Raw genomic sequence first — 23,652 nt, forward strand, 5'->3', positions numbered from 1 at the left:
ATCTGGCAGTTGGTTCATTTGTGCTGCCAGATGCTCATGGAGTGCAGTCAGCTTCTTCAGCCAGTAGGCATAAATCATGACCAGTTCTTTATAGTGGAGAACCTTTCTTGGATGTCTTGGATGTCTGGATCCTGGCTCAGGGGGTTGGGAAGCGTATCTGTAACCGGAAGGTCGCCAGTTCGATCCCTGGGCTCTCTGTCCTGGTCGTTGTGTCCTTTACCCTGCCTCCTACTGGTGTTGGCCAGAGGGGCTGATGGTGCGATATGGCAGCCTCGCTTCTGTCAGTCTTCCCCAAGGCAGCTGTGGCTACAACCGTAGCTTGCCTTCACCAGTGTGTGAATGCGAGAGTGAATGAATAGTGGCATTGTAAAGCGCTTTGAGTGCCTTGAAAAGCGCTATATAAATCCAATCCATTATTAATATTATTTCTGCAAGCACTCAACTTTTCAGCAAGAATACATTAAACAGCAAGTACTGGCAATTATCCAGGGAGAGGAGTTCAAAACAGCAGCTTACCTGGCTATAACAAGACACACTTTTTGTTAAAAAATATATTTTGTAAAACAAAAATACCCCATTTTGTTGAGACATCAACATTATCTTGAGGGAATAAAAATGCATTAAAAGTGTCAGAATATTTAACAGTAGTAGAAGAAGAGCGAACCATGTAGCAAACAGGAGACAGAGACACAACAAAGGACAAGTGAAAAAGAAAACTGATGATCAGAAATAAAAATGTCCTCAGAACAAATACAGTCACCAACACTTTTTTGTTATTGTAGTTCACATTTTAGGATGAATGAAAGAAATCCAGTCAATTTGTTGCCTTCTAGTGTTTATGGACTAATGAGAAACAAAGAAAACTATGACCTGAGAACAGTAAATAAAGCATGACACTGACAGGGTTTTTTATGTATTCATTCTTTCTGACTTGCCAGATTGTCAGGTACTAAATCAGTATCTTTGTGTTACAGGGTGGAAGTAGTTTTCATGTTTTTATACTGTGTGCTTTGTTGGTTTGGTTTTATAATATAGTTTTATGCATGTTTGTATATTTTTTGCATTTATTTTGAGGTTGTTACATGTACCTACCAGTGACTATTCAAAGAAATTATCCACACCTGCTCACTCTGCATAAAGATAAGAGGTGAGGACAGTCAAGGAGCTTGTACAGAAGGAGTGCAAGCCACAGCAGAGCATCAGCAGCAACAGGATGGATAGGTCAGAAGGATACTAAGAAGATGGGACTGGAATTGTCTGTGGAACCAGTGTTGGAACCCTGTAGAAGGCCTTTCCCAGTGAGACAGAACCAGTGAAAAGTGTGATTTCTGTGATGGTTGGTGCTAGAGCATCTGTTTCAAGACTGTTACACCTGTGCATATAATATATAAGTGGGGCTTCTTGTTTGTCTTTTATTGCTTTTTAAATTCCCTGGGCCTGTTTTATTGTAAATAAATTACTGCTGCTCATGTGTTTTGTACTCCTTGGCTACCTTTTATTTTAGCTCCTCTCCAGCAGATGGAAAAGTACCTCTCTCTTTCTTCTCCTTTTCCCTCTTCATTACATTTAGTCCACATCAGCATAGGTGAGCGCGAACAAGAAGAGTAGAGATTGTATTATACACTGAACAAAAATATAAACGCAACACTTTTGTTTTTGCTCCCATTCCCCATGGGATGGACGTAGAGACCTAAAATTCATTCCAGATACACAATATAACCATCCCTCCCAAACAGTGGTCACAAATCAGTCCAAATGTGTGGTAGTGGGCACATCTGCTATATTGAGATAATCCATCCCACCTCACAGGTGTGCCACATCAGGATGCTGATCTGACATCATGAGTAGTGCACAGGTGTACCTCAGACTGCCCACAACAAAAGGCCACCCTGGAAGTTTACAGTTTTTTGTTCTATTGGGGGTCTGGGGACCCAGAACCGGTCAGTATCTGGTGTGACCACCATTTGCCTCATGCAGTGCAACACATCGTCGCATGGAGTCTATCAGATTGTCAATTGTGGCCTGTGGAATGTTGGTCCACTCCACTTCAATGGCTGTGCGAGGTTGTTGGATATTCGTGGGAACTGGTACACGCTGTCGTATACGCCGGTCAAGCACATCCCGAACATGCTCAATGGGTGACATGTCCGGTGAGTATGCTGGCCATGCAAGAACTGGGACATTCTCAGCTGCCATCTGCCCTGAACAATGTGAACCATGATTCATCCGTGAAGCGCACACCTCTCCAACGTGCCAGACGTCATCGAATGTGAGCATTTGCCCACACAAGTCTGTTACGGCGACGAGCTGGAGTCAGGTCAAGACCCCGATGAGGACGACGGGCATGCAGTTGAGCGTCCCTGAGACGGTTTCTGACAGTTTGTGCAGAAATTGTTTGGTTGTGCAAACCAATTGTTCCAGCAGCTGTCTGGGTGGCTGGTCTCAGACGATCTTGGCGGTGAACCTGCTGGATGTGGAGGTCCTGGGCTGGTGTGGTTACACGAGGTCTGCGGTTGTGAGGCCGGTTGGATGTGCTGCCATATTCTCTGAAACGCCTGTGGAGACGGCTTATGGTTGAGAAATGAACATTCAATGCACGGGCGACAGATCTGGTTGACATTCCTGCTGTCAGCATGCCAATTGCACGCTCCCTCATTGCTTGTGGCATCTGTGGCATTTTGCTGTGAGACAAAACTGCACATTCCAGGGTGGCCTTTTGTTGTGGGCAGTCTGAGGTACACCTGTGCACTACTCATGATGTCAGATCAGCATCCTGATGTGGCACACCTGTGAGGTGGGATGGATTATCTCAATATAGCAGATGTGCCCACTACCACACATTTGGACTGATTTGTGACCACTGTTTGGGAGGGATGGTTATATTGTGTATCTGGAATGAATTTTAGGTCTCTACGTCCATCCCATGGGGAATGGGAGCAAAAACAAAAGTGTTGCGTTTATATTTTTGTTCAGTGTATGTACGGCTGGGTAAAATAGTCTGAATATTGCCCATTTAATTTTCCCAAAGGGCCACATGAGAAACTCAGACTGTTTTGGAGAACTGCACCAAATGTTTTTTGGGTTTTTTTCTGATGCACAATGTTTTGGTGTATAGTCTGAATAACACATCTGCCTATCTGACAGCCAACCATGAGCACACATTTCTGTATTGGATCGAATTCACTAAAGGCCATTCTGGAAAATAAATAAATAAATAAATAAAATGAAGGGGTTGTCTTATATAGTTTAATTTCATCAAAAATATATGTCTCATGTAGCTTTTGCATGTACAATGTGGCTCACACACAACCCTCAGCCAAACAGTCATCAAAAGAACTTCTTAGGCTTTATACCATTTAGTCAAGCAAAATTAGCATATCATATATTCAGCAAGAAGGCTATCATACAGCCACCTCACAGCAACCTGTTTTAACAAGCTTGATTTGGGAGCCACTGGTAGAATGAGATATTAAATATAACAAAACACGTCCTGATCTAAAGGTAAAGTAATAAATCTTTATTTTTTTTTCTTCCTTGCATTACATATATTGACCTCCAAATGAATACACAGACCTTTCTTTGCAGTCTTTAAAGTTGCATGATAACAAGTCTCCCACTTCAGCTGAACTTGTCTGTGTTTAACTCTAAACCAAGGCACAATGTACATTTCAATTCCTTTAATTTTAAATATGTTTATATTGTCTATCCTGTAAAATAGTCAGATATCTATTCATATTAATGTACAGAATTCACCTGCTTGCTGCTACTACTGCACATTCACCCAGTGTATGTATATATATATATATATATATATTTCACTACATTTCACTGTGTGTTATACTTGTATAACTATGCATGTGACAAATAAAGAACCTTGAACCTTGAACTTGAGCTTTCATTTTGTAGCCTTCTGTCAGTTATGCTTGTTAGCTTAAAGGTGCTGTGAAGGTGAGCTTTGGGGTGCACATCACTGTGCATACCACATTTTGACAGGCCAAAATTGATTAAGAACCTGTAGTGATATGTGGGCAGGATTGAAATTTTGCAAATGGCTGGATTTGGACACAGCTGCACCGGGTTCATGCAGCTGCTTCTTTTCACCAGCAGGTGGAGAACATGTTTCAGTGTTCCTATTTGACATGTTTCTTAGTTCTTTTGGATGATCTACTTGAACTACTGTATAAAGTTTATTAAGTAATCATGATATCAAGTCATATCATTTATAACACTGCAGAAAACTCTGAAATGTGCGTCAAAGAAAATGTGGATGGACATACTACTAGAGTAATTTTTGATGTGCAAATACTTTAACCCTAGTCTCAAGCAATGAAGTTGTTCGATAAGGAGTCTTCGAGTTGTCAAACATTTGTCGCCCTCTACAGTTTTCGAGTATGACCTGAGAAATGAGAAATCCTTAAAGACGCTATGAACTAATATAGCTGGAAAGAGTGGGATTCTTCTGTATTCATGGTTATTGACTTGCCAGATTGCCAAGTACAAAGTCAATCTGTACGGCCGTATAATGACGATAAACGTCATTCTCTTTTCATTCTAGATCAGCAAGATCCCTAATAGCTAATCTTCTAAAAGCCTAAGTGTTGTGTTGGTGGTGACGTTTCGTGATCGATTGTCCCCTCTGCATCCTTTTAATGGTACGGTCCGTTGCCTAGGTGCTGGTAGAAGCCAATTTACACTGCCAAGCCTGTCCACAGCCGTCCGTATTTACTCTAAAAGGTTCGTAGAACTTTAACTTTGCATTATGTGCTCAGCTTTACCGCCTCGGAGAAGTTAGGGTTAAGTAGGAGTCTTAAGATATCACAGAGTCTATCTTTTGCTGCCAAGCGGCCAGTGGTAAAAGCTATGGCTACCGTTAGCGAGCTAGCGTTAGCTCAATGTGAAGTATGCCTTGGTAAGTTTGGAAAGAACTTTGCTAACTAGCATCGTGGGAAGTCACATCTGTCTGTTTTCGTTGTGTAATATCTTACTAAAACAGCTTGTCTTGGTTAACACATCTGTGATTGTTACATATCTCTGACTGGAGATCTTGCCAAAAGAAATATAAAAATCCCCGTTTGCTCCTCGTCGTCAGACATTTTGGAAAGAAAGGTTAGCCGGGAAAAAAAGATGTTTTTTTTAACAAAATTAAATGATCCTTGTCTATTATTGGGAAGACACTTGCATTGTTTTTATTGCAGGGAATTTTCATAGATCTCCCTGCTCCATGAAATCTTCCTAAATGTTGGAGAGGAAGCTTAGGGCTAGATGTGTTATCCTTACCATTTAAGGAAACAGCAGATAAAATAGCTCACCAGTTTGGAGTTTTGCATAGCCTCGGGTGATGCAATGTGTGTCAGCTGTTAAAATGCATGTGCCTGTAGTAGGTAGATAATCTCTAAGCTTATGACTGCCTGTCCTACCTGGCAGCACTGTTCTAAAGAATCGCGTCTTTCACAGAGCGGACATGAGATACTGGATGGATTACTCCAGCAATGTGAGTGCTGAAGTTTGAGGATCTGCTGATCTCTGGCGCATCGTTGGAGCCTGAGTTAGCAGAAATGTTGTGTGGGATCAGTACTTCGACTGATGGAGATAAAATTCATCCCTTACAGACGCTGCTGTGCCAAACTTAATTTGTAACGATGGATAATAAAGAGGTAACACAGCATTGGCTACTTTTGAGATACACTAGACCTATCTGCTATGCTCCTATGTGCTGGCCAATGTAACTTTTCTTCAACTATGAAAACACTGTACCTAAACTGGTTTTGGTGGCAAATAAATCTTGCACGCACAATCACCAAATTTCTGATCTTTTAACCATTTAGTCCGCGATAGCATAGACCAGGTGGTGCAATGTTTGACTACAACAAGTACATGAGACCTGATACCCAACCTGTGACAATATGCAAGATGTTGTTGGAGCCGTGACAGCTCCCAGAGTAGTATGCAGTTTGCATGACTGCTGGCTCCAGTTACCAGCCCTACAACGTACAGTGTTGAATTCTGCAACATGTGTTCAATGTCACATCATTGAACCGTGTGCCACTGCAAAAAGATATACCATTGTTCATTATGCTTAGTCTTGTAGTTAGCTAGCAGGAAAACTGTATAGAAAAATACTCAAAATGTAAAACCTTTTCACTCTTACTTAAGTAACACTGGAGTTGAATAAACATTAGCAAACAAAGAATTATAATACCCAAAGCTGCATATGCAACGGCAAGATGACTGGAAGGAGTGTACATGTATAAATTCTTAAAAGCTGCAGGTAAACATTGCATTAAAAAATATGATAACTGGACCTTCTCCGGACCTTCAGGTGTTGACGGAGCTGGACAAGATTTCTAGGCGGCTCCAGGAGGATGGCTTATCGCCAGGGGCCAGTGGAGAAGAGAAGCAGTGCCACCTTTGGCAGCAGCTTCTCAACAGTGAAGCGAAGCTTCATGCAGCTACCCAAGAGGTGCAGACCCTACGTGTGCAGCAAGCCAATGAGATGAAGGAGGTGAGACTCTCCTTTGTTGTTTTATTTGACCAACTTTCATCATAGAGTGAGCCAATGATGTGTAATGAAACGCCCAAAAAAACAGTCTAAAAAGAACGTGTCACTTTTCACATGAAGTACAATCATGAACATGTGCGGGACACATCAGTGTCACAGCTAAATTACACTGCAATTATTTTTGTCTATCAGCTGGAGAGCTATGTTGCACATATTCGTGGGCTGTTAGAAGAGCGAGAGGGCCTGGCTGCAGAATATGAAAGACACAATGAACAGCTGCAGCATGAACTTCACCAGATTCAACACCAGCTGGGTGAATTTTTCACAACTGTAGTACAATGTGTTGGGCATTTTTTCCTTTGGGCTATACCCTAGCTTTGCTTACCAGTGGAAATGTACTTTGTAATTACTATGTTGCTGTAGAGCATCATTTGTTCGTATGTGGGTTTTTTTTATAATTGTACATGACAAACTGCTGACCAGAAGAAAACCCTCCTTTCTTCTAGAGAGTCAGAGCAAGGAGTTGGCAGAGATGCTGGCTCAGGAGGACCTGGTGGAGATGGGATTGACCAGCCCCAGTGAGATAGTGGCCTATTTACTGGTGGAGAGGGCCACACTGCTGGAAAGGTTGGAGGCTACTGAGAGGAGACTGGAAAGTCAGAGTCTCAGTGTTAACTTGAAGGAAGTTGACCACCAGGTAAAGAGCTGACCTACGTAAATCAAAGGCTTTATTTGGATGTCAGTTATCTCGTGGGACCAACGTAATTTTGAAATGTTTTGAGAGCTAATAGAGTAAAATAGTATGCCCAAAGGCTTCATGCTTGTAGTGAAAAGCAATGGTTAAAGCTAACACGTGCAAAGACTGTATGTGTATGTAAAATGCTAAGTAAGGCCTTGTCTCTTTGTGACATTTGGACAGGAGTTTATTTGCCATATGAGGGGGGATGACCTGAGACAGCAAAAGGAGGATCTCCAGAAGACCTTCAATAACGCAGTGAAGGTGAAGTGGCGTTCATTTTGCCCTGGCTGAGATCCATGTCCGAATAGTGTTTGTTGTGAGTGTGTATACAGTGGTTTTTCCTCTCAGCAGTGCTCATCCCAGAGTCCGTGGAAGAAGCTGTTTGGCCTTCGCAGGTCTGGTCAGAGCAAGCACAGTATTAACCCTGTAGGTCTCCACTTTATAGCTTATGCTAAGTAATTTAACAGTGGTATCATGATAAAGAGCCAAACTTCACCGGCTTGTTTCAGAGGGCCACTGCTTTTTGAAATGTTTTCCACATTAATAATATACCTTGTTATCTGCATGACTGCTGTGCTGCAGAGCATTTCACTAATACATCTATAAATGCATTTTTTAAGGGTGTCCCTGGTTCTTAATGGTTACAAAACATTTGACTGTCTGCGTGGACCTTTGCTGCATGTCATACCCTCCTCTCACCTCAACAATTTCCTGTCTACTGTGGCTGTCACAAAAAAAAACTGATTTAAAGAACATAATTTATCATAGGGCAGTGATGGCATAACACAGGTAACAGCATGTGCACTTTTGGTCTTCCTGGTCTCTCTGTGCAGGTGAATGCTGGGATATAAATATATACTTAATTTCCCCATCTTTGTTCCAGGCCTGCAGAGATGATTACTCGCAGTCTGAAAATGCATGTCTCTAACAATTGCATGTTGGGTCCATGCATCTCCAGTCTACCATTCCTACCATTTTTCTTTCCTCCCCTTTCTCCTACTCCAGTTGTTAATCCCTTATTTCCTGTACATCAGGCCCACAGTGAGGAGATTTCCCAAGAGCGAAATGAGCGTCAGCGACTGGAACGGGACTTAGAAGAAGCATCCCGGAGGCTGGCGATGGCTCATCAGGATATCCGCAGACTCACTAATGAACTGGATGCTGCCAAAAACAACAACCCAGACCCAAGCGGTATGTTGCAGTTACAGTATGGTCCTAAATTTCTGCCCTGCACACACATCCTATTAACCTTTCCAGTGTTTAAAGTCAGCATAACAGTAGCTTTGATGTCTTCCCCTAATGAAATGTCAGTTACCTGTTATTTATACCCATAGATTTTGGTAACATACCTCATCTTTGACTTTACTGAATGTTAATATGAATAGACACAAATTGGCACCAAGCATATTTGTGGTCCACAGAATTAAAAATGTGCTTTTAATCTCAGGATCTGAGCTTCAGGGAACCGTCCAAGAAGTAGAGAACCTGAGGAAGGAAGTGGAAAATCTTAAACACTCTGGTGAGACAGATTGATGGAAACTTTTCAGATGTTTGTTTTTTTTTTTTTTTTTAAACTATTTTTAAATTTAGGTGGACAAAAAAATCACTATGTAGATATTTTGTATCTCAGTATAAACTGTGCTTGTTTAGTTTTGCTTGTATTTAATCTGTATTCATAGGAAAAATAAGGATAATGTAAAAACTTTACTCATCTAGTAAATTGTTTATTTTTTATTCTTTTAGATTTAATACATTTTAAGACTTTAGTCACTGTTAGAGAGAAGCTACTTGTAATTCTACAACACTGGAGTAAAAAAAAAATCATTATATAAATGTTACAAATATTTCCCCTTTGCCTGATATTCAGTTCAGTGACTGCAACATAATTCGTACACCACTATGCTTGACAGTTGCTATGAGGTGTTTGTGCTGGTCTGCTGTGTTGCTTTTCACCAAACGGGGTGCCATGCATTATGGCCAGGCATCTTTACTTTAGTCTCATCTGGGCAGTTTTTTCAGAAGTTTTGCGCTGTTTGCAAACCTAAGCCGTGCCCTTTTCTTTTTTAGATAGAAGAGACTTTCTCTTGGCAGTCCTTCTAAATCACCATATCATGTTCAGCCATTTTTTAACTGTGCTGTCATGAACTTTAACATTTAAAATGCTAAATGAGGCCTGTAGAGTCTGAGTTGTAGCTCTTGGGTTCTTTTGAATTTCTCAGAACATTGCATGGTCAGACCTCGGGGTGAATGACTGGCATTGTTTTAACACATACCTGCTCCAGAGCAGAAAAAACAGCTACTCTTGCTGCTTCCTTGTCTCAAGAGGTTTCCACAATCTGTGCCTCTGCATATTTGATTTGGCAGATTTTTATACCGCTCCTCATGCAACCCTCAGGGGATTTGTATCCTCTCCTTAGATCAAACTGGGCATCTATGACTTGTTAGACAAATATGTAAACCACTATTACTATGGCTATACTGCAAACTGCCAAAACCTTCTGCTTTTATAGGGATGATCACATTTGCTGATCACCGGCATTTTAATCTCACATTAATACATTTTTCACTCCACAGATGTGATGAAGTTGCAGCAGGCTAAAGAGCAAAATGACAAACTAGATGCTGAGAACAGAGCTCTGAGGGACAGAGTGCGTATTTTGGAGTCAGAGAAGAAAAATCTCCTTGACCAGGTTAGTATTTACAGAACATACCTATTAATTTATTATAACAAAATGAATAAAATAAGTTATGATAGAAGCTTGGCACTGACTGGTGTTGTATTTTTTTTTTTCACTTGGCAAAGAATGATGCAGCCAAAGAAGATAGAAAAGATAAAAGTGTTTGCAGTGACCAACAAAACAATCTGTCTGCTTTATCAGCTCAAGAAAAAGACCACATTCACAAACGGTAAAAACTTGAATTCCTGGATAATTACATTATGATGGGTATTCACAATCTGCTCTCTCTGGCTGTTTAATTGTAATTTATTGACGGTTAGGTGTCAAGAGGCTGTGGAAGATGGGCTTGTGCAGGTGAAAGACCTGCAGCGACAACTGCAGAGGCTACGCAAGGAACATGAAGAGCTGGAGGAGAGGAACGAGGAGCTGGAGGCCTTGCTGGGGGAAGCCCAGAATGCTAGCAAAGAGGAGAGGCATCGACATGAGGGAGAACTCGAGGGCCTGCGAAGAAGGGTACTTATCAGAACTGGTTCAAATATCAAATATCAAACTCATTTTACATTGTGGGCCACAAACAGCCTGTAAAAACAAATGTGTAAAATTACAGAAAAAGTTCTGGTAGCCCATTGTCCAGACTGTCATGTAATTATAAAACACATTTTTTGTTAATTCACAGAATTTTTTTTAACCATGGACCTGTTGTAAAAAAACAAACAAACAAACCAACAAAAAAAACATATGCTTCTATAATAGTGTGTGTGTGTGTGTGTGTTTGTGTGTGTGTGTGTGTGTGTGTGTGTGTGTGTGTGTGTGTTCCTGTCTAGCTGTCTTTGTGAGGACTGAAATCTGCATTCTACCATACTTGTGAGAACCAACAGTCACTTGTGAGGACACACAACCCGGTCCTCACAAATTTGAAGGCATTTAAAGGCATTTTTGAGGCTCAAAATGTGGTTTTAGTGTCAGGGTTACAATTAGGTTATGGTTAGGTTTAGGGTAAGGGGCTAGGGCAGGGGTGGGCAATTCCAGGCCTCGAGGGCCGGTGTCCTGCAGGTTTTAGATCTCACCTTGGGTCAACACACCTGAATCACATGATTAGTTCGTTACCAGGCCTCTGGAGAACTTCTGGACATGTTGAGGAGCTAATTTAGATCAGCTGTGTTGGTTCAAGGACACATCTAAAACCTGCAGGGACACCGGCCCTCGAGGCCTGAAGTTGCCCACCCCTGGGCTAGGGAAAGCATTATGTCAATGAAGGTCCTCACTAAGATAGCTGAAAGGGGTTGTGTGTGTGTGTGTGTGTGTGTGTGTCTATTTGTCTGTCTGTCTTTGCCACACCAGTTCTGGCTCCAGACCTTATGTTTGACACCCCTGCACCAGAAACTCTAAAGAAAGCTGTTTTCACAGTCATTAATTACTAATGGCAGTTTACTATAGTTTAGTTACAGATTTACCTAATGACTAATAGTCTTACATTTCTATGCAGATCACAAACCTGGAGGCAGAGATAAAGAAGCAGAAAACCCAAGAGAAAATGTTGCAGAATGGAGAAGAGGTCAAAACCACCGAATCCTACTTAAAGTTGGTAAGAAATGCCCTTTAATCATTACACAACAATGTGCGGTAAGAATGCAGTAGCCGTGGAGGTCACAAATTTAAATGAGTAACTAAGGTAAAGCTCACTACAAAGTACAAAGGGGGTGCGAGTTATGATGTGACATGAATAACTTTTTTGTTTGTTTTTATGCAGTATGTCTGTTTCTGTGTTCTTGTCCCACCATATATGAAGCACCTAAGGAACAGTGGTCAAGAGAGCCTGGCTATGCTTGAGGCTCGTCTGACTGAGGAGAAAGACTGGAGGAAACAGCTGGAGTTGGACCTCAGTGCTGCACAGGCTGCCCTGAAGAAAGAGAAAGAGGTAAAAACTAGACTTTCGCTTTGTGTGAAATACAGAACAGAAACGCCACACGTACACAGAAATTCAATTTAGGACTGATGCAAAGAGTTATGGTTGTATTTTCAGAATGTTTTTAACAATGTTACAAACTAAATGCCACACAGTTACCACGTGTATTCTTTGGGTGTTATTCTTTGGTTCTTTACACCAAAGGCTTTGCAGATAAGTGAGCGAGAGCGAAACAAACTGAGACTTGAGAACAACAGCCTTCATATAGAATGCCAACAGGGGAAAACACTCATCAAGAGTCTCACTCAAGTCAAGGTGGAAAAAACACTTCTGGAAGAAAAGGTTTGTTAATTTTTCATTTTAAACATAATGAAACGGTCACAGTCTTTCTTCAGAGGAAAATGGTTATAGACTAGAAACATTTTGGCAGAAATAGGCCTTTGGTGTAAATGGTTTAAAAAGTAAAAATACCTTGCACACAATACAGCTTTAGAGTATATGAAAACAGGTGTGTGTATAATACTAAAATATCTTGACTCCTAATTAATTAAATAAGTTTACCAATGAGTCTAATAAATCCCAGATAAAATCAAAAAGCTCAAGTGCAAGTGTGCTGTTAAGTTTGTAGGCGTCTTCACTGTGTTTAAGTGGTGAATGGACAGAAATTTTAAAAAGCACTACAGAGAGACTGGGGATTTCTTTATTTAATTATTCAAGTTTTATTTATGATTATGGATATATGGGACATTCATTGGGGGCAAGAAATGAAGGAGAAAATTTGGAAGCATAAACAGAGAAACTTGAAGCGGCTTTGGGATTTCTGAAAGACACCCTTCTCTTTCAAATCTGACTTTATGAACTAGCTCTTTACACCCTTGCAGGATGATAACCACTGTATATGCAGGCTATTATGCATATGATAAAATAACAAACTGATATTTGTGTTCTTTGTATTTACTCTATTAAAAAGAGAACATTTCTTGACTAGAATTCCACTGGTTATCATATGAAACAAAAGATTTTCCAGCTTCAAATTGACTGGTTCATGATTATTAGGTAATACAAAATTATAGCATATTAAACAAACTTCAGACTCTTAGCATTAACATAAGGTATTTCTGACACTGAAAATTAGAAGTACATTTATTAACTATTCTCCAAATAATGTACTTATTTTACAAGACTTTCGTGCAGGGCTGTACATTACGTGTCAGTATAAATATGACAGGATGAATTTATAGCATGCATTAGTTTGACATTTACACCCCCCAACTTGAGTTTCTCATCACCTTACTGTCTTTAACTCTGTGGCTGTCAGGTCTCCCAGATGGAGCGTGCCTATAGCAGACTCCAGGGAGAGCTGCAGTGCTACAAAGACAGTAAGCAGACCCAAGAAGAGATGAAGGAAAACATGCTACACGTCAGCCAGCTGCAGGAACAAGCTGACCGGCTTACTGCTGAACTTAGCAGCCTCCAGACAGCACACAACAGCCTGAGGTTGTTTTTTAGTTCCAGTCCTACAATAAGATAAGATATTTTATTCATTGCATATTTGGGAAATTCAAATAATATATAGTACATGTATGGTATTTATGAGATGTGGATTGAAGTGGATCATTGTTGGATGAGAACTGATATCACTGCCTCAGTTGTTACTTGTACCTTTTTTCATAGTCAGTGATGAGATAAGACTGGAACATTGTAGCTTACTTACTTTGCATATATGTGAATATTTCCCAGAGATGAGATGGCTTCTGAGCGGATGCAGACTGCAGAGCTACAGGCCAGGCTAAGCTCTAGTGTTCAGGAGAAGCTAGCAGCAGAGGGCAAACAGGAGAGATTGGAGCTGGAGATCCAGCGCCTCGTTAAGCAGCTTCAGTGGCACCAAGACCAACTATCCACCACGAAGGAAGTGCTTGGCAGCAGCCAGAAGCCTGAACTGCACATAGCTCATTTTGAACCTAGAGTCAGTCCAGTGGAAAACCGCAGAGAAGAGTGCGTGGCTCAGGTAACTGGATTGGTTTCTTTAGGTGGGTTAGGGTAAATGGGGTATTTCTTATGCCAGAACTATAGAAGATGGATATAAATGTTTTCACTGCCTTCTTTGGGGCAGGAGCTGAGTGATCTACAGAATAAGCTAGAGAAGGAGCGGCAGCAGGGTCTTGAGCACAAAATGGCCCTCGAGGCTCAGGTCAATGAAGCCCAGGCACATATTAAGGTACATATGAAAAACAAAAATCTATTCTGTAGGTTTATTATGTAACTGGCTCTTTATTGCTATAATTGTCATACTGTAGCAGCTGCATTAGCCTTTATGCTTTAAGCAGCTGACATCTTAATATTCTTATTAATTAGCAACTTCAGCAATCTTACTGAAAGACAGAAAGCCGGAATTTTATGGCAGTCTACCTCTCTTTTGTATTGTAGTAATAATAATGATAAAAGTAATAATGTTGTAATTATTTTCATCATTAACACAGAAGCTTCAGATGGCCTTCTTTCACTAATGTTCCATTAAAATTACAGAAGTTGACTATCTCTGTTCATTTGCTAAATCAGCATAAACATGAACACTGACAACAGTGTCCATCTTTAGTCCCAAGATTCGGTGCTGAAGCAGAAGACAGAAGAAGCTAAACAAATGAAGCAAGACCTGCAGAGGGCCCAGAGCCTGTTTACCTCAGCGGAGAAAGAGTTACGCTATGAGAAAGAGAAGAACTTGGACCTGAAGAGACACAACACGCTGCTGGATCAGGAAAAACTCAAGGTGAGTATTCCCTGAAACCCTCGGTTTATCACTTAATTTACTTAGCACTTCCTCATCTTCATTCCACTGTTAAGAGATGTCTAAATAGGAAGCGATTCACAGCAACATGACGGCCAAAGACCGCTGGATGATTTTAAAGTGATGATGGGAAAAATAACCACAAATGAAGTGACTACTGTGTTAGCAAATAATACTGTAGATTGACATATGAAACTGGTAACTACATAGGAGTGTTACTTGGGCGATCATAACCTGAAATCTTCGTTATCAACCAACCATCAGCAGCAAGGTGATGCGCGACATGCAGATCACTTTCTGTGTGGACAACCCTCACTTGAGCTACTAGATACTTATATTAACTTATGAACAAATGTGTAACTGCAATCAACATGTAAATGAACACTCAACATCTTTTTTTTGTTTGTTTGTTTTTTTACATCTGCTGTCCTCCCACATGTTTTCTCAGCTTAGTGCAGAAGTGAAGCAGGTCCAGACAAAGCTGGTACAGATGGAGCAGAAAGTCACTGGTCAGGCGGCCGAGTGTGAACATCAGCAGCAGAAAATCAGGCAATTGGAGCTGGAACTGGCTCGTAGCTCCGCAAACCGCAATGCCACTACTAGTCTGCAGGGGGACCTCCAGGCTGAGAGGGCACGACTCATCGCTGCTGACAAGAAGGTTAGCATAACTGTAAAGACTCTAGTCCGGTGTGAAATCTGGATCGCCTGGTTTGTCAGTGTGTCAACTGTTATTAAAGGCTCCAAGTGGTTTTATTCAACAGTTATGTTATTCTTGCTGTAGTTGTTCTTATCAGTGAAATAACCAGTGACACCATACTGAGCGCTTAATGGAATATCCAGTCTATGACATGTTTTGGTCCTAAGCAAATGAAGTTAATGCTTTTCTGAACATTGAGTAAGATGAAGAAGCGGTTGCAGTCAACATTATTTGTGAACATTGTGGAGTATTTTTTGTTTGTTTGACATCATAAGGAAATCCTGACATATTTTGTTGATGGGTGTAAAGTTAGGAGCTTGTGTTTTTGAGCAAAACCTGTGGTTCTGTTGTGGTTTGGAAGGTCCTGGAACTACAACAGCAGCTTAAGTCTGTCCAGCACCAGCTGCGTGTGGAGGAAGCTCGTGCAGGCGAGACCAACCGCTTGGAGAGGGAAAGCAGGGATCTATCTGACGCCTTGTTAGCTCTGAGAGCCCAGCAGCAGGAAGAGCACATCACCAGGTTCCACAAAGTGCAGCACAGCTGACACTGTCCTTTTTCTTCACCTGCTTTTTAAGAGCTTTGAATAGTCTTTTTTTTTTCTTCTTCTTCTTCCGGTCTCCTCTCAGGAAGCTGTTAGAACAGCGCGAGGAGGAGCTGCAGCAACAGGTTCGCTCCTTGAGGCATAAGGAGGCCTCATTGACCAGGACAAATGCAGAGCTCAGCCACCGTGTCCAGCAGCTGGACACCCGTCTATCCGTCCTGGAGGCTGAGCTTAGCAATGCTAGAGAGGAGGTGAGGAATGGTGTACCGTGCTTCCTAAGATCTGCTGTGGCACTTGAGGTCTCATTGAACTGAAAGTTTTCCCTGAAAAGTGACAGTCAAAACATACACCCATTCCAAGTTTGCTACACGCCTTAAAAGGAGTGTGTTATTAAGTGTCTTGTTTGTTTGTTTTTTAAGGCGCCCTGCTGACAGCCCAAATCAAACATTGTTTGCGCAGTATGTATCTTCTGTCACTTCCTCTGTTTTCGAGCTAAGATTTCAATCCTTTGCTGCAAACCAGAAAGTTTTTCAGAGGAATGCGTACTCAGTTTTGACAGTAAGCTGCTATACAGGGCACATTTAACCTATTAAGTACATTATTTAAGATTGCTTAATTGCTGACAGATATACAAAAAAAATCTATCATATTGCAAGAAGTTTGCTGTCAGAGCTTCACTGTGTTTAACACGATTGTACATTTTATGCACTTGTAATATCTGTTGAAATGTATATGTTCTGTAGGGAAAGGACAGCCAGGCGTCACGTCAAAAGCTGCAGGAGGAGCTGTTGGCCAGTCAGCAGGATTGTAAAGGACTGCAGGATGAGCTGCAGCAGGTTCTCCTCCAACTCGACGTGCATGTCAGGTTAGATGCATCTAACAACCATAATATAAAATAAAGTAAATGGTAATTAGGTTACATTAACCTTTTGCCTTTCTTGCTCTCAATCGCCTCTGCTCCACCAACCAGAAAGTACAATGAAAAACAGAGTCAACACAAGACCAAACTGCGTCAGGCTAAGCTGGTGTTTCTAAAGTCAACCGAACAGAGAGACAGCACCATCCAGAAACTGGAGAATGATCTCGAGCTTGCTTCCATGCTTTCTCAGAAGGTCACACATGAAGCAGAATGCTGACTCCTAAATATTCCTGAAGAGATGTGAAGCACTGTAGAAAAGTGTTCTTCAAAATCTGTTTTCATTCATTTTTCTCTTGTCTTCTGAATTGTGATAGGACAAAGAGAGGATCCAGTTAGTGATGGAAGTCAATGAGAAGCTTTTGGAGGAGAAGAGAGAACTGGTGCAGAAGATAATTGAGGCCGAGGAGATGGGCAGCAAGGCCACGAAGACCGCCTCAACAGTCCAATATAGGTATCCTCAGTCACTGTTTACACATGTACATGATGCAGAACAGTATGAATATTACTCTTTTAATTATTTCAACCAGAAGTATAAAATACTATTTGTTAACTTCATTAGTTGCATAATGCAGTGCTAAGAAATCACATTTACTTGTACATATATTGAGATGGTTGGAAAGCTTTATATTTAGTATTTAACACAACAGAATCATGTTTTTTAGTTGTTAGCCTGAATGTTTTTGTAACTAAAGATGTGAAGAATATGTTGGAAAAATTATTGTGAAGTTGTGAGTGAATGCTGTGAACATTATTGTGTTCAAGGGTTAACCTCTTAGAAGTGGAAAACAAACAACTGCAGGACGAAACCTTGAAACTCTCCAATCAAGTCAGTTCTTTAGAGCGTGCTCTGAGGAATGTCCAGTCACTCTACAGCATGGAGGTAGCTCTTTATACATCTTTATGTTGTTGCAATATTTTTCTATACTCATATTAAAAATGACAGGATTGCCATTTCACTAAATGACTGGTGTTTTTTTTTTTAATAAAAGAAGAATAAAAAAACTGTAAAAATGTTTCTCATCTCACTGTATTAAAAAAAATATGTTGGCATGCTTGCTAATACATTTTAAATGATCAACAGAATGCCAGAAAAATGCTTCCCACTGATGCTCTCACTGACAGCATCCTACATACGTCTGCACTAAGGTAAGACAACTTTAAGAGAACAGCTTGCTGACCTAAAATATTGATTGATATTTGTAATTTGGGCAATTTTCATATCATCTGTGGTTTGTCATCAGTTTGACGTCAGGTTCTGGTAACAAACTGGGCGTCCTGGATGCAATCTGTCGGGTGAAGGTGGACGATGGTGTGCTGGCAGATGGCACCCGGACACCTTTCACCATACACCAACCTTCAGAGCAGGGATACCTGAATCTCACTTCCCCATTGATTCCTCTAGCCTCTGCCAAAGGGGCGGAGGAGAGCTCTAAAAGCAGTGACCCGGTATAAGAAATGGTACGATGTCTGTCTTCATCTACAGGGAAAAATCTGTGTAGAAGTAATGAATATATATTATATATAGAATCCAAATTATCCTTGTTAAAAGAGTAATAATGAAAGGGAGCTTCCACTACATTTCTGCTCAGGACGGTGTCTACGTTTGATGTGTTAGCAGGTTCTTCTTTGGCTGGGAGGTACATGTGTATATATCAAGTCAGATTTTGGACGAGGGAAAATTTGGGGGGTTTGTAAAAAAACAAAAAATGCCTGTGCTAGTGTCAATACGATATTTTTATTACATATTTTCAAGGGGCATTATCTAAAAGGAGATTTGACTTGGTAGCTGAAGAAGTGAATCGATTTTGTAAAAAAATCTAAGCCGTCTAAATATTTAAAATCACATTAGTGCTTTTCATGCTAATGCAGTGAATGTCTCTTCATGAGGAATATTTGAATGGTACTAGTTTAAACTGAGCACTTTACAAGATGTTTAACTCGTGTTTACATTTGGGGAAAGTGTGGGATATTAAAGGTATGCATTTTCCCCAATTAAATTTAACCTTGGCAGTGTTCTGATGCCGGTGAGTGCGAGCGTGTGCTGGTGGATGGTGCCCGGACACTTTTCTCCACACACCAACCATCAGGGATACCCGAGTCTCTCTTCCACATTGATTCCTCTAGTCTCTACCAAAGGCACAGAGGTGATAGTAATGAATGTTTCAAAGACATTTTAAAAAGAATAAGCATTTTTACAAATGTAAAAAAATCGTACTCATTTCATATCAACCATAAAGACAGACTCAAGATAGACAAGGCGGACTCACTTTTTCGTTTAATAAGAGATTGCCATACACTGAAAGTAAATACTGGACTCTGTTCAGAGATGAGTACTTGCTACAATCAGTGCTTTATTTACTATTTATAGTTTTATTTTAGTCTGCAAAGTCACACAATTCCAGGCATTTTTTTCCTCTTTTTTTACACTTTTTTTCTGTTCTCCAAGGACCCGCTGTTTAAGGTATTTGTGCTTTAGTCACAAAGATGATCAGCAGTAAGACTTTAGCCATTTGCACATGGTATTAAATACAGGTTTTGTATCCACCGTTATACAGTGTCTTTGGTTTTGTCTTCAACGTGCCTGAAATGACGAAGTGTGAATACATCTGATAACAAAAACGACATGGGAACAATGAGATGTAGTCAATAAGAAACTTTCACTCCTGTTGTATTTGTACAAATGCATTTTTAAAAAAAGCTATTTTCATAAATAAAGACTGATAAATAAACAATGCTTTTTGTTTGTTTTTTTATTTCCCCTACATCTCAATGTGCACTGTTGTGACTTAGCGAAGGATGCAAAGCTGCTTTAATTTTACACTGATAACATTGAGTTTAACATCTCTGGAGTTGTTTTTTTGTATTTGTAATGAATGAAAATATATGAAATATTTTAGAATGAAATTACTGCTATTACCATCTGCTTTTTAATAAAGTTGCTCAGGAGAGTTTTCACTGTAATTGTTGCCTGACATGCATTAGCTTTAAATCCTCGTTGAGCAACAATATTATTATAACTGCATATTATGCATTTCACACTTCTCATCTGTGTGGGTATCAGTGTAAAAACCAAAAACAGGAAAAAAAACTCAAAAAGCATATCAATCATATTTGGATTTTTTATTGTGGTTTGCTTTATGTTTTTTTGCTGTAACTCGACAACAAGGCGAAGTATGGTATCAAATTGATACCATAGGTGTATCTACTAGAAAATCGTTGAATCTCAGTATCTTCCCCCTTAAAGGTCAGAGGTCAAGTGTTCTGAAAATCTTGTGATTGCAAAAACTTGAGAACAAGGCGATGTAGGATTTTGAAATATAATAGGTGTGTCTACTAGGAGGCTGAGGGGGTAGCACTGGCAGATGCCAGTATTTTTATAATTTATAAAGATATAGAAATAACTTTAAGAGGGTCTCTTGGAAATTTTCCATTCAAATCAATTTAAAGCTGTTTGTCGTTTTATCATTGGAGAAGAAATTCTGTCATAATCCTTAAATTATGATATGTTTTGAACTCAGTTTTGTAAATGAGAACAAAATAATAATTTTATATTTTTATTGTTTGGATGAAAGAGTTCTAAAGTTACTGTTTAGGGTGGGTGTGGTCCTTTTCAAAACTCTTTCCCTTAAAAAAAAATATATAAATAAAATGCACAGAATCCTATTTAGTATTATGCATGTGTGGAGGTTTTATGTTGACATGATAGTGAATAAACTGTATTGCAATACCTGTTTTAAGTTCTTAAATCTTTCCTCCAAATAGCACTAAACAGATACCGAAATGCATGTTACACAATAAAAATGAAACTGAAAAAAAGAAAAAGTAGTTGAAACTAAAATCAAATGAACAATCTGATCTAAATAAATGATCTAAAAAGTACAAATAAAAGGAGCATTAATGTTAAATAAAGTATTAACAAGCACAACCTAAATGATGTGAAATGCTTCCCAAAGTGTTTTAACTAAGTATTATATAGCGAGGCTCTTGCGGTGTCAGCAGCTCTGTCAGCGGTTTTAGTGACATTTCGGCCATCGCAGTAACAGGAAGAGGGCTGTAAACAGGAAGCCTTAGTAGCTGGTGAGCATCCTGCAGGCCACAGATGGGCTGTAATAACAGTTAAAGAAAGGATCTGTCATAACTGGTTTACTTAATAGGAAAAAGAACCTCAGTGTTGATATGAAATATGCTGATAAAGGTTTTGACAAATGCTTTTAAAGTAATAGTGATTCCTTAAAGTGCATGGCAGTGCAGGCAGACATGCACAGGAATAGTTTGGTATTAGAGTAATAGACATGCATGAACTGTAGTACCTCTTTTATCCTCTGGGTGGCTGTCTCCATTCGAGGATCTCAGCAAACGAAACCTTTTTTTTTTAAATCATCCTCCAGTCAAATAAGTTTATTAGAGAAACATAATTGCTGCTTAAGATGGATCACTTCCTAACAATAGCCAAGATTAAGTGTTTCATTAGATTGCTTTAATGTTTAGATCAAAATTAGAAAATCTGATAGTCTCATAAATCTTGTTCATAAAAATGGCATTATTCAGACAATATTTCTTGTCAGTGTCTCTGAGATGCTACACTGTGGTATAACTATGTAAATATATTCTGTGTTCCTTTGAGATGATTGACAGGCATCCCCTGAATCCTCAAACAAGGAGAGATATTATATATGGGTTATTATACGGGGTGCAGTGAGTAGAGAGGACTAATTTTACCCCCAGGAGTGGAAAGGCCGTGCAATTTACATGTCCAGCCGTCATGCCTATAGCAAGCTTAGTAGCCAGTGGGATTTCATCGGTGGGCTTTTCAAGATCTGACATTTGTTCTTACTGTCAGCTGGTTTCAAATGTTGTGTGGAATACTGGACAGTTTGAAAGGTTTGTATGCTGAATACTTTTGCACATGCATGTTTCAAACCCATAAACAAGATTAGAAATAAATATTTTCATAAATTGATTTTATTAAAAGAAAATTGAGGTATGTTTCACTTTGCATTCTCAGCCATCCGAACCTTCTTTCATCTCCATTGCTTCCCCTTTTATTCCCTCTTCCTCTCGTCCTTGGGAATTCAATCATGGAATAGTGTTGCTGGAAACCTTTCCTCTATGTATTCATGTAACAAGGCTTGGCTGGTGGGTGTTATTGTATGTCCTTGAAATGATGTAGATGCTATCAGTTTCACTGCTGGCTGTGAATGTTGAACGTGTGAATGAGGTGGAAAAAAAGATGGTTCGGTGCGACTGTAATCGAGCAGGTGACGGTGGTGATGACTGGAGTTGTGAGAGCTTCAAATAAGGTCATCTGCCCACGTTTATGGCCGTATTATTCCTTTTCTACTGTCCTCAAACACAGGCTTATAGATGTGGCCATGTAGCTATGAACAACAGCAAATTGATATATGCACAACGTGGACAGGGGGGATTTTATTTTTTTATTTTTTTAAGGATGTCTAGCTTTCTGAAATTAAATATGGACCTGTTTCATGAACTATTAAAGAAAATGTTGATGTTGTAACAAAGATATAAAAAGCTTGTACAACCTAGGTTTCCTTTCTCCAGCATCATGACAAAATCAAATGACAAACGTGATAAATGGACATAATTCAACTCATCTTGTGCTCTTGTGCCCCAAAACAAGACTCGGAGCCACCTCTTGACCTCTAGGCCCCTCCCCTCTAAGATCTGCTACTGAATGATGTATTGCATTGTGCATTAACCTGCCATTGACCTCTCTATGCTAAACCCAATTGCCATATTATCTCCACTGTAATGTCCCACTCCAGGTGAATCAGATTTTGTCTCCCACTTTACCCCCGGGCTTAAAAAAAGAAGAAGAAGAAAAGTCTTGAATGAGCGAGAAGAATTGGGGGTTGTGGGGTGTGAGGGGTTGGACCCTGACTCACCAAAAAGTCAGGTAAAAGCACACACTGAAGAGCTCCAAATGAAAGGGGAAATTTCAGGTGAGCATGTAAAGCATCATTTTCTGATTAGAAACAGAATTTAGCTCTTTAGCGCTGGCCTCTCTGACGGACACCTGACACTAATGTCTCCAATTATTGCCAGCAGGCTTGACAAATAATTACTTTTCTTATTACGATCAATGTGTTTGACCCACGTGTCCGCTTGCTGTGCTAATACCAAGAATAATGATAATCCCTCAGATAGTGTTTTGAAGTCAAAATAATACTAATGCCTGTAATGATGAAGCATGCTCGCAAATCCCTTCCCGTCATCCCATTGTCTCCTGTGGTGAAGATGCTGGCCCCCACGGCCCCATGGGATATCTGTAATGTATTCAGCCAGGCCTTGGGAGTAAAATGAAAACAAATGTGGTGTAATAAAGGAGAGAAGATGAAGCGATTCTGTGATGATGCTCTCTACTAGCCTTATAAATCAAAATAAAAGTGGAGCAGGTCATATGTGCCCCTACCGTCAGTGGATACACCCACATCCCCCCATACACACACATATATATATATATATTGCATGTGTATGTATATACATATATATGTGTGTGTGTGTATAGGCACACATGTGTACGAAAACCTGGGGTAAGAAGAGAAGAAATCAGAGGAAAAGTCTGTGGAACATTGTTTTATTCATTTTCATTCTATTAAATCAGAATACAAGGTTGTATTTATTGTCCACACAGAAAACGAAGCCCAGTTGTTCTTGGATTTTTCTCCTTTACACTTAATCACCAAAACAAGATCGTAGCTTCTTTTTTTTTTTTAAACCTTTACAACAAAGTATTTGTGGCCCATTGTTTTGGTCGTACGTCATTCACGACCTACAAAGAGATTTTTTCTTTTCTATTTTTTATTTTAATGTGCAAGTTTATTTTCCTGCCCTGCCCATCTTATTTTTAGATGTCTAAAGAGGTAA

General features: G+C 39.9%; 1 protein-coding gene across 3 annotated transcripts; it reads left to right on the forward strand.

Annotated features, from left to right (window-relative positions):
* The first annotated feature begins 4,622 nt into the window (after window positions 1–4,622).
* Window positions 4,623–19,490, forward strand: ccdc30 (coiled-coil domain containing 30). Of its 3 annotated transcripts, none has more exons than XM_085392999.1 (28): window positions 4,623–4,734; window positions 5,455–5,654; window positions 6,320–6,502; window positions 6,692–6,812; window positions 7,006–7,196; window positions 7,419–7,499; window positions 7,587–7,664; window positions 8,273–8,429; window positions 8,686–8,757; window positions 9,813–9,928; window positions 10,042–10,145; window positions 10,237–10,429; window positions 11,403–11,501; window positions 11,706–11,834; window positions 12,027–12,164; window positions 13,141–13,319; window positions 13,563–13,830; window positions 13,936–14,040; window positions 14,419–14,589; window positions 15,056–15,265; window positions 15,666–15,823; window positions 15,931–16,096; window positions 16,589–16,710; window positions 16,816–16,957; window positions 17,079–17,215; window positions 17,527–17,644; window positions 17,846–17,910; window positions 18,006–19,490. In XM_085392999.1, the coding sequence occupies exons 2-28, from the start codon at window positions 5,640–5,642 to the stop codon at window positions 18,214–18,216; spliced, it is 3,729 nt and encodes a 1,242-aa protein (XP_085249125.1). In that variant the 5' UTR covers window positions 4,623–4,734; window positions 5,455–5,639; the 3' UTR covers window positions 18,217–19,490. The 3 variants fall into 3 exon arrangements, with proteins under 3 accessions (XP_085249125.1, XP_085249128.1, XP_085249126.1); XM_085393002.1 differs by having other exon boundaries at window positions 7,590–7,664; XM_085393000.1 differs by lacking the exon at window positions 13,936–14,040.
* The last annotated feature ends 4,162 nt before the right edge of the window (window positions 19,491–23,652 follow it).

This window comes from Rhamphochromis longiceps, linkage group LG20 (genome assembly GCF_057381845.1).
Source record: "Rhamphochromis longiceps isolate RC_006_pf linkage group LG20, R_longiceps_female_GT1.1, whole genome shotgun sequence".
Classification (NCBI taxonomy): Eukaryota; Metazoa; Chordata; class Actinopteri; order Cichliformes; family Cichlidae; genus Rhamphochromis; species Rhamphochromis longiceps.